At 36.1% G+C, this 16,348-nt stretch overlaps 1 protein-coding gene and 1 long non-coding RNA gene across 2 annotated transcripts in view; one reads left to right on the plus strand and one right to left on the minus strand.

Moving 5' to 3' along the window:
* The window catches only part of sorcs3 (sortilin related VPS10 domain containing receptor 3), a 47,452-nt gene that overhangs the window by 22,243 nt on the left and 8,861 nt on the right, over nt 1-16,348 (plus strand). The window contains 6 exon segments of the mRNA XM_043241366.1: nt 2,024-2,137; nt 3,369-3,540; nt 8,372-8,558; nt 10,185-10,318; nt 10,616-10,739; nt 11,751-11,863. Coding sequence (XP_043097301.1) covers nt 2,024-2,137; nt 3,369-3,540; nt 8,372-8,558; nt 10,185-10,318; nt 10,616-10,739; nt 11,751-11,863 — 844 coding nt within the window.
* On the minus strand, nt 1,376-6,420 carry LOC122346633. The gene is made up of 3 exons (XR_006251150.1): nt 6,246-6,420; nt 2,897-3,028; nt 1,376-1,629 (listed from the first exon to the last, which is right to left on the minus strand). It is a non-coding gene; the product is annotated as an uncharacterized LOC122346633 (long non-coding RNA).

The following is a 16,348-nucleotide window of genomic DNA, read 5'->3' on the forward strand; positions in this document are numbered from 1 at the left end:
CTGTGGTGCTTTTTTTTTTTTTTCTTCTTCCATTGAGCCTCGTTTCTGAATGAGGAAAAACTCGAGCAGTTTAATTAAGTCCATTAACTCTCGTGATGGTTCATTTTCATGTATTCATTGTCCAGATCATTTCGGCCCACCGGTACATATTTCATCCTGCGGTTTTAAGATAGGAACATGATTGAAAAACAAAACAACTTCTGCCCAATTTGCTGTGATTCACAGAACTTTTAATTGCTAAAAAACAGCTTGTGATATGGTATTCAGAGTAATTATTCTGTGGAATATAATATGTTGTCTCTTTCCATTAGCTCTGATGCAGAGAGCCTATCTAATATTTTCTATTGGTTTAAGTTGTGGGGTGAGGATTAAAAACACAGTCTAACTGCAGATATAAGACATGTGATACTAACAGAAGAACAAAATAACATTTGTAATGCATTTGTTGCAAAGACGACTGTAATCAGGATTTCTTCATGCCTTTACCTTTTATGATAATAATTGCAGTATGTAGCTAACAATTAACAGATTTTTTAAGCATGCGTAAACTGTAAATATTTATTCGCTAATATATGTGTGTATTTTATGAGAAAGGATCGCCTGTCATTGACCGGCTTTACAGAACTATTGAGTTTCAGTTTGGTTATGATGTAAATGAGAGTGTCACAGAAAACTTTTTTAGAAATTATAGTTAAAAGACCAGAGGTTTCCTTTAATTTCAGTAGATATATGTACGTCATGATCCGAGAGCAGCTTTATTAAGTGTCATTACTAAACCAGTCAGTATTTCGCACACTGTAATTCAGAAACTCAATTTTTTCTCACTTATGTAAGATCAAAGGAAATCGAATGTTAACTTGTATTAGCAAGTCCAACTTTTTCTCCAAAAACGTAAAAAAAATATCATGACCGTTTTATATCATTACTATCACACAATATCACACATTCCACTTGATCATAAACTCTTTATGGACATAGTTTTTAGTTTTTAAAAATTAAGGCAAGTCACAGTTATTTCTAAATCATATTAAGAAAGCCAGTGCAGACACAAGTGCTGTGCATAAATTCTGACAAATAAAACATCAAATAATTAAACCAACAAGAAAACACATATATTAATGAAACTACACTGATACAAACCCAGTGTAAAAAAAGCTTGACCTTTGAGACAATTAACAGTGGTTTAATTTTTTTTTTTTTTTACATTTTTGTTCTATACAGTAACTGGAGTACCTCAGGGTTCAATCTTAGGACCTCTTTTGTTTTCATTGTATTTGATTCCGATTCGAAAAGCATTATATTCTCTAGCGTTTTTACATAGATGATGCCTAGCCATACCTTCCTTGGGTACTGGTTGGCAGCTAACTTTCTTTTTAAATAAAAGACAGTTACTAAGAATCATATAATTACATATAAGAATAATCTGAGCACTAGAAAACAAATATCTTTTAAAGCTTGACTCTAATCTGAGTTCTGGATTGGAACTGCTCATAATTAAAAACCCAAATGTGTGATGGCAAAAGGGACCGTGTGGTCTGCTGGGTTTTGTTGTGGTTCAGTAATTAATTGATAAATCAAAGTCACCGGTGATATATGAATAGACATTCGCCTCAGCAGGTTCCAGGGCATCTGGGAAAAGGGAGAATTGAAAGACGTTAAGGACATACGTTGACGCCTGCAGCTCTCAGAGCAGAAAAGACATTTGTCATCCCAGAATTAATACATCTCAATGGCTGCAATTGTCTCAAGGGCGTAAAAGAGGGACATGCTTGAATACAAGATGTGCGCTGCGCACGAATGAAAGGATGTACAGGTAGTTAGGAGAACGTTTTACAGGATGGGCATCAGGGAGCAGCATTAGAAAATGTCACAAATGAGATCTGAACTTGTGATGACCTTGTATGAAACTAGTCAAACATACTTGGAGAGACATTATGTTTTTAAGGATGGATTTGATACCTGGAGTCGAAGATAAAGAAATGCCATTTATATCAGATTTTGTTGTTGTTGTTTTTTTTTGTAGTGATTATGGTTTTGAGAGAAGAGGGGATGGAAACTGTTTGCCTGCGTTTTGGTTCAACCCTTCCACGTTGTCTCGAAGCTGCAGCCAAGGGCAAAACTACCTCAACAGCACAGGGTAAGCTATCTGTATACAATATGCAGACTCTTTATATTTCATTATGGTGGTGTTTTAGGGTGTATTCACACCTGTCTTGTCTGTTTCAACCGAAACAAACTCAAGTTCGTTTTCCCCTTGGACCTTTTAGGCAGGTGTAAATACAGCAATCGCGCTCTGGTGCAAGCACCAAACGAACCGAGACCCGCTGAGGTCTTGGTTCGGTGCAAACGAAACTCTGGTATGGTTCATATAAGTGCAAATGTAATCCAACCTTGATCCAACCCATTTGCAGTAAGCACTGTGCCTTTTGAATGAACATAGTTAGAGTTGCCTTATGGGAAGGTTTTGTGTTTGCTACATCTGGTTCACTTGCAAAAAAGGCAGTGTATAAGCAAACCGCACCAAAACAGAAGAAATAAACATTGTATTTGGTCCGGACCAAAGCAAGTGAACCAGCTAATTTTACAATGTATATATATATATATATAGATTAATCTTATTCATAAATATAAACTGAATAATTATAGGAAAAATATTGAAACAATAATTAATTTATTATTTCATTTTATTTTTTATTAAGAAAAACAATAGCTGCATCCCACAATACAACAGCTACTTTACAGTATATATTTCCCAATAGTCATATATTATTCCTGTGATCACCGGGATAAAGTAGAGAGCATTTTTTTGTAGTATTTTCAATCAGACTAGCAATAAACCAATCTCGTTTTAGGAAAGTGGTTATTTTTAATTAAGTGAGCCATGATTTAAACTTACTGTGCTGATGAGCAGGCACAAGCCATATTGACGTGAGCAGGTTTTAAACTTTCAGAAGATTGTGGCGTCCGTCTTTACGACAACTTTCCAGACAGACAATCCATACAAAGAGACCTCGCTGGACAGATAACACTGTGTAATGGAAAGACTTCATTTAAACCTAATTTAAAACCAACATCAGTCAGAAAGCATATCCATTCAGAGCAAGAGTGCGAAATTACAGACAAGGAAAAAGACAGAAAGAACGCGATTATCATTTTCCGAGATTTTGTCACATAAATTGTGGCCAAAACCAATTCATCCAGTAACAAAAAAACCAGAGCTGCCCGGAACGGATATATCAGGCTTGCTGTATTCAAATGGATAAATAGAGTGACCCAATGTGAATGTCATTGAGTTAGATAACATCAAACCATCAAATCATCTCAGTACGCATTCCAAACTAGTTTTTAGATTTCTTCGTGTGTTTCAGGTATCGTAAAGTGGTAGCGAATAACTGCACGAAAGGAGTGAAGGAGATGTACACGGCCAGGAAACAGCAGTGTCCGAATCGCCCCCCGCGAGGTTTAGTCCTGACAACCCGTGACGACAAATTCACAGCCAACATGGGCAGCAATGTGACCTTCCTGGTTCGCCTAGAGGAGGTGAGAGCATCACTGGGGTCATCTGAATCCCATGAACTCAGCTAATGGAAAATCATAGTCAAATTATAGGATTCGGTGATCTGATCATTTAAAATGCAGCATGGCCAGAAGCTATAATTACGGGCCTGGTATTGAGTCAAGACCTAAATTATACAGTAATAATTATTAAATTGATGCGCTAACTCTATGTGAGCAGATTATCAATGATCGGATATCACGAGATTAGTTTATTATGTCTGTTAGCTGAAGAAGTCATTCTCAACTGGTTTTGCTTCAGGACTCGGATTTAACATCAGGCATCGTTTGGAAGATACTGTGTGTGTGTGTGTGTGTGTGTGTGTGTGTGTGTATACATATATATTAACATTAACAACAAAAGGTATGTAAAGGGTTACATTTTAAGGCAAAATATCCAAGCTTAATAGGTACTAATACGTAGTAATAGATATAAATAGTAACAGATCACCATACTTTTCCAGGTAAACTTTTTTGCGTTACAAGTTTTGTATTTATTATTTTATTATTGTTATGATTAACTCATTAAATATGAAGTAATTTGCATAAATGCACAGAACAGAAGTCTTAATATTAGAAAGCCAGGTTCACAAATTATTGTTACATTTTGAGGTTAAAGTTTTTATATATATATATAAGTAATCCACACGACTCCAGAGCATCAGTTAATATCTTGTGAAGTGAAAAGCTGCATGTTTGTTAGAAATATTCATCATTAAGGCATTTTAACTGGCCAAAATACCAGTCCATAATCCAGAATTATGCTTTCTCTATCTCCTATTGTCCCTTTGTGTCTTTTTATTTCACCGGCATGCTTGTTTAAGAATGTTTTGGACTGTTTACATTTGCAAACAGTGCTCGGTCTGTGCATTTGTCTCTCTTGATTCAGACGAGATGAGTTTTTCACTGGAGAAAGCAATTTTATGCTTAGAGGACTTGCATTTTAGAATGGCGCTATGCTTTTAAGTTAAAAATGTGTCGATGGGTTCGTTTCTTATAAACACAGCTTCACACTTGATTGAATGGAGTCTTATAAATACTTGAATGTTTGAATTATTGTGAAGTTATCAGCTGTTTGGACTCCCATTCTGACGGCACCCATTCACCGCAGAAGATCCTCCGGTCAGCTAGTGATGCAATGCTAAAAATCTTTTTTAATAAAGAAACAAACCCCTTTTGCCCGTTTGCATTTGAGGGTGAAATATTCCTTTCTTCTTTTTCTTTCTTTTTCTTTTTTCAGTTATCGCCAGCTGTGCTGCAATTTTAAAAAGCGTTTTTATTGTTTAGCTATTTCGTATTAACCTCCCCTTTTTAATGACACCGCCGCTAAAACAAACTTTAGATGACGGTCAGGCTATTTTTTTGTGTTCTTGGTGGACCAGACTCTCAGACCAGGTCGACTAAATGAGACTATCATCGGGCTCTATATGTGACCGTTTACACCCACATAGGTCATTTTGACATTCTGGAAACTTTCCATAATTTGGTGTCCTCTGCTCCGAGCTGTGCCGGAGCTCTGGCAGATGAAAAGGCTTCACTCTGTACAGATGGTGTGGTGCAAGCCGGATACATATTACAAGCCTGCTGGGGAATGGCTTTTCATTGAGGTGCAGTGCACACATGGTCACACGTATTCTCTCTTGGTTTCTGTCTCTCGCACACACATGCTCGCACGCTCATTCCAGGTAAAGTGTTTCTCCCTAGGCGTCTCACCACAGCAGAGTTGTCACATTACAGTATGATGAGATGAGGAAATGAGGGCTTATTCCTTTCATTAAGAGAGTGAGAGCTAGTAAAGAGAGAGAGAGAAAGAGAGTGGGAAGCAGATAGTGAGATGGGCTAAGAATTCTATCTATTTATATTCATGAGGGTCAGAGCCGGGGCTGTTTCTTAGGCAAATCAAATGGACCTTAATATTTAATGCCTTTAAGGTGCAACACAAGATCTGGTATTTTTTTTTTTTTTATATGACAGAGCAAGTAGCTCAAGATTGAAAAAGAAAGAAGAAGAGAAAGTTTATGACGAAAGAGATTTAGTTTAGAGATGAGCTTAGTTTGCTAATATCTATCCATGTTGTTTTTTTAATTGTAGCTTAAAATAGGGGAAAAAAATTGCAGTAAGAAAAAAAATTATATATATATATATATATATATATATATATATATATATATATATAGACTATAGAATAGTAATAACAATAATAATAGTATTTTATTTCTATTTCATCTTTTAGAAAATGGTCAGGACATTTTGTTTAATAAAAATAACTACACATTTAAATCAAATATTTAGTTGAAAGTTAGTCAAATGCACCTGAAATAAAGTTTAAAAATAAAATAAAAATTTCAACCGCTTACGGAAAAAAATGTAGTAAATTCAATTCATATTTTTACAGTGTAAAACAGAGATAATTTTAATATGCTCAAGAAATATTTCACGTGGCTTAATATTTTTGTGTAAGGCGTATTATTAGATAAATGTTTCAAAGGAACAGAATATATATATTGTATTATAAATGTCTTATAATACAATATATATATAAAATATAATATTTTATATTAATAGAATAATAAATTCTCTCTGATCTCAAACTTGTCAGTATTTATTTCCAGTAAATTCTGTATATCGTATTCATCCTGTATTGATATTTTTACCGCACAACTAAATAAAAATGCTAATAATTAACTCACGCTTATGTTCTTGCAGTGAAAAGCTGCGTGGACCGACTTCCCCCGAGAAAGGACTTTGCGTGAACCCCGTGAGCTCAGCACAAAATCGTGTCCTTGCCGTCATTATACAAACTGTTCTTCCTGTCAGTCATCTTTTCCTTTCTCCTCCCACAGTGTAGTTGTGATTTTCTGCACAAAGTGGCGTGAAATATCTTAAAAGCAACCCGGTGCACATGCTTGCGCAGAAACGCACAGAGGCGGGCTGCTTTTCACAGTCAGCAGTGCCTAAAAGCAAACAGACAGGAATAAACCAGGCAGCTTTGGATTTGTCATTATGCGGGGCATAAACACCCCCCTCCCCCCTCCTCCTCCTTCATGTGCTGCTAATGCAGTGTTACAAATTAATATCCCAATAGCATTAGGCTACAATGTGCTAACGGCGGAAAGAGAGAAAGGAGGGAGATTTGGAGAAGCGTAAGCATGGATTTGGGAATTCTGCACACACACACACACACACACACACACACACACGAGCATACGTATGATTTAGCGTTTTTTTCACTTGCACCCATTACCAGATGTAGAGCCTGAAGGACGGTGGATAAAAGGAATGGTTGAAGGCACGGACTCAACTTCAGCTCAACTTCCTGATCCCCTTCTTTCTTTTCTCTGTTTTTGATGTTTTCAGCTCGCTGGTTTAGCAGTTTTTATATTTATAACCGCTAATGGGTGGTTTTGGGGCAGATGTTTCGGGCGTTGCACCAGAGGCACTTCAAGTGGCAGAAGATATATATAATCCAGATATCCGTGGATTGCTATTGGGTCTTGAATGACATGCCCTTAGGGACTATATATGCATATGTATGGATATTTTTCAATCAACAATGTTATGCCGAAAAGTGGGGGGTTGCTATTTGATGGTGAAGCGGCACAGTTTAATATTTGAAACCAATTATGTTAAGACAGCCATAAATATAATTATTGAAATGTTACAGTTTTGCAATTAAAATAATAATAATGATAATGATAATGATAATGATAATAATAATAATAATAATAATAGTAATAATATATTGTTCATTATTATTATTATAATTAAATTTTTTCAGTACAACAACATTATAGCAATAGTAAAGTTCTTTATTGATTTGTTTCTCTATTGATTATAATTTGTATATTTAATAAAATCATCATTATTATTTTAATTATTATTAGTTAATATTAAAAAGGTTCTGCTAACCTTAATATTTGATTTAAATACGTCTATACAAAGTCAGACGTCTTGTGTTTTTATTTCTTTTGGTATTCTGATGTAAAAACATTCTCCATGAAGCCATATAAGTATATAAGTATAATATGCCAATATTTTATCATTTAGTAATTTTAGTATTTTAGTATTTTTTTTGTATTTAGTAATTTAAAATATATACCATTTTTAAGCCATAGTTATTGCCTTATTAGTCTGCATTTATTATTGTTTGGATTGGATTCAATATAAATAAGAAGTGTAATGTACTGAGGATGATTTCCTTCATGTGAATCCCACCCATGTATTCAACTTGAAAAAAATTTTAAATAATAATAATGGCTATAATAATAAAATAATTGTTTCATCAATTATTATGTTTTTTTATCTTACAGAATGGCAGAATACTTTACAGCAGACTCTCTCAGAGCCATATGAGTCATATTTATGGTTTATTCCCGATGCAATATCATATCTGGAAAACAGCAATTATGATTGCTGCGAATTGCAATTGACCCATCAGGATATCTGAGCGAGCCAAACCGACACAATATAGAGTATCAAGTATATATTACATATCAAAAGTAATATGACGGATTCCCACGGGAAGTTGAAATACATGCTGAGAGGTAATTCATTTTTGTTTTCTCTGTAAATAAGCGGCTCCCGCGTGCGGTTTCGCACACCTCATCTCATATATGAGGCAGAGTTACGGCAGGAACGAACTCCGGGGCTGAAAATAATGCTTGTGTCTGAAAACAGATGGGCCGGTGTCTGTGGGAGCAGAGCGGTGACGTTACCCGCAGCTGTTTTCGGTCGCAGCTGCCAGACTCGGTGATTAAGGGAAGTGTGCTAAAGAGTTGTTGTAATAATCAGGCTCGGCTGTGCGTGTTGTTTTTAGGGCGACTCTATGAGGACAAACATTCAGCTGGACTTCGGGGACGGTACGGCCGTGTCCTACTCCAACCTGAGCTGGACGCAGGAGGGCATCCGACACGTGTACCGCAGCGCCGGCATCTTCAGAGTCACAGCGCTGGCGGAGAACAGCCTCGGGTTCGACACCTCATCCCTCTACCTGCATGTGACGTGTAGGTTTTGCACACACACACGTAATGTCCTCATAAACCCCCTTCTCCTCGGAGTAACTGTCATACCCATGTCATTAAACTATTTTTTTGTCACAAAAACACACTCACATGCACGCGATGAGTATCTATTCAGTGTGTATTTTTAGTCTACATCAAGTTTGGAAGCTGCATTATAATACATTCCCATTTGCCTACAACATTATTGTAGTATTTTTGTCTTGACTTTTAGTATAAAAATTATTTAAAAAACAGCATCTTTGATGAATGTATTTGTGTGTGGTATTGTTTAAGTTGAGACTTATTTCTAAATATTTTTTCAACCTCTCAAGTCAGTTAGCTCAAGCTTATATATATATATGTCAATTGCAGTTATTATAAGATTATTATTAACGTATATTGAGTACAGCTGAACTTTATATTGCTTTTTAGCTTATGTAAGAATAATTTGGTATATTTGTATATCTATATATGTAATAATGTGTAATAATGCTGCTGCACTGACAATATGTAAAATATGTATATATGTGTGAAAGAAAGATATTTAGAAAAAGATAAACAAGACTAATGCAGATTTTATTTATTTTTTTTAAATGCACTAAAAAGTGTCGTTATTATTATGTTTAACCGTCAACACAAATCACACAACAAATAAGCGTCTGTGTTGTCTGCTATGTTAAATAAATCTTCCTCGAAACGATGCGGTCCATTTGGTAGCCACACTGCTGATAAAGTGGCTGGCCACTGGTTTGCAAACTTTGAATAAACACATCTCTTAGACACAGACTGAGCGCTATACTCTAGGTAGGTGACTTTCGTAGTTGCTCTTCCAAAATCTGCATGTGTCCTTCAACTCCACAGGTGTAGTACACTGCAGTGCTTAATTACTGCTTTTAGCTCCACTCTTCACAAACAAACAGGGGGTGGGCACGTGTGATCAGATGAGTGCAATTAGGTCTAAATTTTATTTCCTGATGTGCATTAAATACTGGAATAGAATCATTTAATAAACATCGGTTAGGCTATTTAAAAAGCCAAAGCGTCGCACCCGGGGAGGAGTAAACAATGCGGAAAGCTTTCAAATAAGTGAATGAATGATGGCAGGGGTAATATTCGTATTTATTTATCATTAGTATCGATTCGTGTGTTTGTGCGGACTTGCTACATCACAATGGTTGTCTGGTAAATTATTTATCTACGGTATATTTGGACACGCTGATACTTCATTTAACATAAGAGTTAGCCCATCGAACTCTATTGGAAAAGTTCCTCGTCGACTGACTTTTTAAGCACTGTTTTATTAATTAATTAATTAATTTTCTTTTTGAATGTCCCACTGCGAGCGTTGCATTTTTAAGATGCCGTGCCAAGTTTAAAACGCTCGAACTTTTAAAAAACGGATCGCAAGATCCCCGCGTTTTCCAATCCCTTTGCTTTCCGTCTAGCTGCGTTTGAACAGCATCCCATCGGGGTCAGGTGAAGCCGAAACCAGCCTAATTATACAAGACCAAATAGTCTACTAGTTATTCATCCCGGCGACTAGTTGATTTTGCGAAATATTAAATTTTTGCTCACCCCTTGTTTGCTGTTCTCGAACTGAATGTGTGTGTGTGTGTGTGTGTGTTTCAGGCCCCGTGGAGCATATTCAGCTGCTGGCTCCGTATGTGGTCATTAAGAATAAAGAGGTGAACCTAACAGCAGTGGTCTGGCCTTCTCATTTCAGAACGCTCACCTATTTCTGGTGGCTGGGGAACAACACGGAGGTACAACCAGCTCCTAATTACGGATTTTCTGCCTCGCTTTGTCGGGCGAAGGCCTCTGAGACATTTTACGGTAGAAGATAAACAGAACAGGAGCAATGAACCGTTAATAATGTAGTTCTTGTTCTTGTCGTGGTATTTAGATGTGTTCTTTAGTTTATGCACGTTGGCCCCGAAACATCAATAAAGCTGTTGGTGCTATTCGTTTTACAAAAAGAAAGGCATTTAGCTTACGAATATCGAAAAATGGATTGAAGTTTGATCGTTTTTGTTTTGTGTGTCCTGTGTTTGTGGCGCTAGCCCATAATTACGTTGGACAGCAGTATTTCCCACACGTTCAGCACCGAGGGCATGGTCACCGTCACTGTTCAGGTGTCATCAGGAGACTCTATACTGCAGGACACCAGAAACATCGCCATACAGGGTGAGTGTTCACATGGTACTGATGGCAGGCTCTGCACTTTAGATTTTGACTTTTTTATGGCAAGGTCACATTAGAAATCTCTTGGAAACTTTACATCATGCTTTCATCATTTATTTTCACTATGCCTTTTATATTTCTTAATTTTATTTATTTTTTTACACCCGAATTTCAATCATATATATTGTTTTATATATTTATAAGTGTTAAAAATATATTTAAAAATATATAATATATATATATAAATATATATTAATTTTTTTATAATATATATATATATATATATATATATATATATATATATATATATATATATATATATATATATATATATATATTTTTAATAATTATTTAAAAAAATTAAATAATAATATTTTGTTTTGTTTTTAGATAAATTAATAAAAACTACTTGCAAATACTCACAATAAAAATTATGTAAAATAATAATATAATAAAAATAATATAATAACAATTAAGCATCGAGCATTTAAAAATCTATTTAATTTGTAACACTGTTTTTAAGGAGTACAAACAATCTAGCATTATATAATCAATACGAGACATTACATATAGCTAAATGCAGTCACATTAATGTTATTTGAAAAATGTGAGATGACAGATCCTGAAAGTGAGGTTTCTTATGCTGCATACATATACAATCTTATGTTTCAAGTTCACTTTTTCTTTTTCTCTCTATGGTAACAATCTACTGTATATATAAATAACCCTACCCTTGATGAAATGTATTATTGCAGCTTTCAGAGTGTTCAGAATTACAGGAAATTGTCTCTTGACACTGCAAGCTAGTCATAAAAACTCCCTTCTGGCAACTGCCAAATAGACTGTAATCATTTTTGTGATCAGCGCTAACCTTTCCATACCTGTCAGTAATGATAACTCTGCTACAGCTCGACTAAATCATCTGGAACAAATCACAGCAGATAGAAGGTGTTGGGCATCTTATGAGAGAAAGAATTAAGGGTCTGTCTCTGCTTCTCTCTTCCTCTGTGACAGAATTCTTCAAATCGCTTCTTTTATCTTTCTCTCCTAATCTGGACGAGGCCAACCCCGACATCCCGGAGTGGAGACAGGATGTGGGTCGGGTAATTAAGAAGGCTGTTCTCCAAGTGAGTGGGAATTTATTCTATCCGTCTTGTCACTCGCTGTCTTTTCTTGGCTCATCTGTGTAGCTCCTACAGATTCTGGTCAAATACCCCCATTGTCTTTATTCTATCCTTTGTCTTTGTCCCTTACACATTGCTTTTGCATTTTTCCTCGATGAAGGGTAAATTAATTGCTAAATAAATACAGGAACTATAGGTTAAAGTCAGTTGCTCATAACTGTGAAATAAAGACAGGGGATTAAATAAATGCAGACATTAAATATTTAGAAATAAATGTATAAAATGGATTGATTTTATTTGTTTTTTTTATTATTATTAATGCATTTGAAACATCAGCTCCTGGAGCACCAAAGGGTCCTAAAACCTGGAACACGCAGATGAGGCCCTGAAACGGGTGCAGAAGGTCCTTGCCTGGAACACACAAGCAAAAGTAAACAAAGTTCCTGTAACAGGACTCAGACACAGAACAAGGAGTTTCTTTCAGACGGGTACCTTTATCTCTTTTCGAAGAGGAGAAGATCGCAATCTGGCGCTTCTCCATTTCCACGCTGTGATTGGCCGATTACATCAGAGCCGGGGACACGGCGTGGCCAACCCTTCGTTTCAAACAAAGTTCTCCTGTAGAACTTGTTTGCATAGCCCAAAAACAGAGCGAGCCCAAAACTCACTTACCAATCCACAACCAGAATAAATTTGGTAAAGCTCAATTTTCATTGTAATGCGGGACATGGAATACAAGTTAAGACATTAAATGGTTTACTTTGTCTCATTGCATCCCAAAAATCTGCATCTTATTTGCTAAACACCCACATTCCATTTAACCTGGTGCTAAATGCGCTGAAATAGCGCTGTGCTGCGTTTAAATTAAGTCACTGTCTTCCATTTCAGCGCAAACACACGTCCTTTATATGTAAATTAGGCTTATTATAGATATCAAACCTCGTCGCATATTTTCCTGGTGCAATTAACATCGCAATATTACTGCCCAAAGAAATCAGGCTGTGAATTAAACTTCATTTTGAGGAGATGATCGCGGCGGCGGTTGTAACGAGGCATATTACTAGAAGCGTGTCGACAAAGAAAGAGTTTTTGAAGAGACAGTTCGGATGCTTGGATCGTATTGATCTAGTAGTAAATCGCAGAGAACTCACTCAGGTCACAGTAGTCCACCGGACACAGGTTCGCGGGCGGTGTTAATCTATTTGCATAATTCCTAGTGAATCTCTAGTTATTAAACCGCATTCAGCGAGTGTTCAGAGCTGATGGAGAGATTGAAGCCATTGGCGGTCGATACATTGACACTACACGGTCTCGGTGCACATACACGTGTACCTGAGCTGTCCGTGCAACCCTGGGATCGTCACAGCTCAATATCAAATGTCCATCAAATACAACCGTATCCCAGTGGTTTCGACTGACTGTGCATGTGCTAACTTAATAATAGAGCAGGACAGGTTTGGAATGTTCAGTGGTGACATAAACCTGTTCTTGATGGTTCATCATCAGTGTTGAAGATGTAACTTTTTATCAGTTTATGCCCAAATAATTGACCTATTATGCTAGTTTGTGGTCGTTAAGGGTTTTTGAAAGATCTTGTGAAAGGTTTCTTACGCTTGAGTAGTCTTTATTTATGGATTTATTGATTTATGCATTTATGAAGTAAATAAATAAATATATTGGTGTAAAGTTTAAAATACATTGTGATGGCAAAGCTATTTTCGACAGTCTTCGATGTCAGAATGCAGTCTAAAAAATGTTTTATCAATTTTAAAAACAGTTTGATGACTGATTAATGTTTTTTTTTGAGAAAAATTATACTTTTTTCTGGATTCTTTAATGAACAGACAACTTAAAAACGATTTAACATCATTTATTTTGTCACTTTTTTTCAATTGAATGCATTGCTGTATTAAAGTATAAATATTAGTCTATAAACCAGCCATTCAATAAATAGATAAATAAATAAATATCATTAGTATTAACAGTTATGCTGCTTAATATTTTTGTGGAAACCGTGATACATATTTTTTCAGGATTCTTAACTGAACAGAACATTCAAAAACCACATCTAAAACCACCCAATAGTCCATTAAAGATCATAAAACCAGCTTAGTCTAGTTTGCAATGATTTTTCAGCTTCCTGTTTTGTTAAGAAGACTGTGCTCATCAAACCAGCCATATTCTCTCTCCGTTTCAGACAAAAAAATACAACAATCCCTAAATATCAAACTTAAATCTTAACTCCCTGATACAGAACAGAGCCTCAGAATCTGCCTGAGAACAAAGTCAGACCAGCAGAGCACAAAGAGGCTACTGATCTCACATCTGCTCGTAAACGCACCTCCGTCTTCTGCATGTGCTCTTTCTCTCTCATTATCTTTCCGGCCTCAGATTCCCTGGCTTTACCCAGAATTCACCAGAAGTAAAACTGTCCTCTTCCAACTTTTCCCCTCTTTGTTTCAACATCAAGTTCAAAGCCTAATAGCTTAATATTGAGCTCTCGTGGCTTTTTCCCGTTCCTTTCATTTATCCTCTCGCAATTAAAGCACATCCCGTGGTGCCCTAGAGGTAGCAGATACACTTTATCCATACTGCCGCTGATAAACAGCTCAGTGTATTAAAAAGAGAGGGAGAGCCAGGCTCAGACATAATCAAAGTCAAGGTCCATTTAAGACGGCTGTTTGAGGCAATGGGCAGGAGAGGTGAGTGGAGGCGGCTGTCTGTTCTGGTGCACCGGGGCGATATCGCTATAACAGCCTGAGGAGATGAGAATAGAAGGTTTCAGTAGCAGGGGTTAAAGGCAGAGCCGGTGCCTCCGAGCCAGCACAGGACTTGAATCACAAACACTTTGATACCCGAAGGAAGGACCAACTTTTGTTTATTATTTTAGGCTTTTTTGACACTCTTATTGATGGGTGTGGTATAGAGAGAATAGGATATCATGGGAGGAAAGTCGGAACAAATACGCTTTAGCGCTTGTGACATCAATGATCCATTAAACTTTTTACTTTTTAAACATTTTACAAAGAGCAATGATATGCACAAGTGCCAAAATGGTTAATAATGGCTAATTTTATTATTATTATTATTATTGTTATTATTTTGGAGTAGCATTTCAGGGGAGGGAGGGCATTACCAAGACGAGTATAATTTTTAAAGAAATTTGACTTCAGAAAACTTGGAAGTTGTAAGTCGTAAAAGTGTACATTTTTGTATTTTTATTTTGCAAGAAATCAAGAAATCATTAGCGTGAACAAATGTGACTAAAGGCTTAGAGATTAAAAATTAAAGACTTTTGAATTGACTTTTCATGATAATAATAAGAAATGTCGCTGAGCGTCAAATATCACAATATTAAATAATTTCTTCTGGATCATGTGACACCAGATATTTCGAACATATCATCTAAAATATAAGTTAAATATATTAAAAATGCTTATTTATTTAGCATTTCATAATGTTGATATTTTACTGTAATTTTGAGCGTGAGAAAACAACCAAAATCATACTGACCCTAAACTGTGATATATTTATATATATTTTTTATTTATATGTATGTCATTTTAATTAAACATGTCTAAATTTGGTGCAAATCTAAATTCAGTTTCTGCAGTAACAGGACGAAACTTCAAATCTATACACTGATTGTGTCTTTCTTTTACTGGATTGACTGCGTTTCCATTTGCACCACATCCAGACATATTTACCTAATATGGACTCTCAGCATGACCAGAATGCACTTTGGCACATTCTCCAGCAAAAAAAAACAAAAAAAAAAACAGCCCATGCTGTGCACATTTCTCACTTTGTAATAATTCTCATTAAATTGTTCATCTGTGAGTGTGAGTGTGCTTTAAAAACTGCCCAAGGACTTTCGCATTGATGTGCCTTGGCTTCCAAATAAGCATTTACACAATGGATGCTCTCCGTAAAGATGACAATAATGGATTTTTTTTTTAATAGCGCTATACATCTGAATGAAAAATACTCGTGTTGAATTGTTTAAATTTGCCTGTAAAGCTTTATTTGCATTCTGCATCGAGAGTCAATAATAGACACAGCCAAGCACTTAAATAGGGAAAGATGAACTACAATGACAGAAAACACAACAGATGTCTAAACAACCTCTTTAATAACAACTTTGTCCTCTGCTATAATGGATTATTGCATCTGTGCCTTTTAATGTTATTCCGCAGTTCTTCGGTCTGGGAAGGGAATGTTTTGACAAGAAGCGATTTAATTACAACAATGACTCTTAAGCTATTAGCAGGGTGTAATTAAGAGCATTGCGACGTTATGCCTCTCTTTTGCTGTCTAATTGCCTTTTTGGACCCTAATTCGCAAGCAGACGGAGTGTGTGTCGAATCTAGCGCGTTGAGAAAGAAATAAAGGCTGGAGTTTGGAGATGTGCATTAATCATTAGGAATATCAGTAGCGGTTGCACATAGGCTGAATCCTTCAATGAGCCCCAGGGCTTTCTTTCTCCAA

Source organism: Puntigrus tetrazona, chromosome 1 (assembly GCF_018831695.1).
Source record: "Puntigrus tetrazona isolate hp1 chromosome 1, ASM1883169v1, whole genome shotgun sequence".
In the NCBI taxonomy this organism is placed as follows: domain Eukaryota; kingdom Metazoa; phylum Chordata; class Actinopteri; order Cypriniformes; family Cyprinidae; genus Puntigrus; species Puntigrus tetrazona.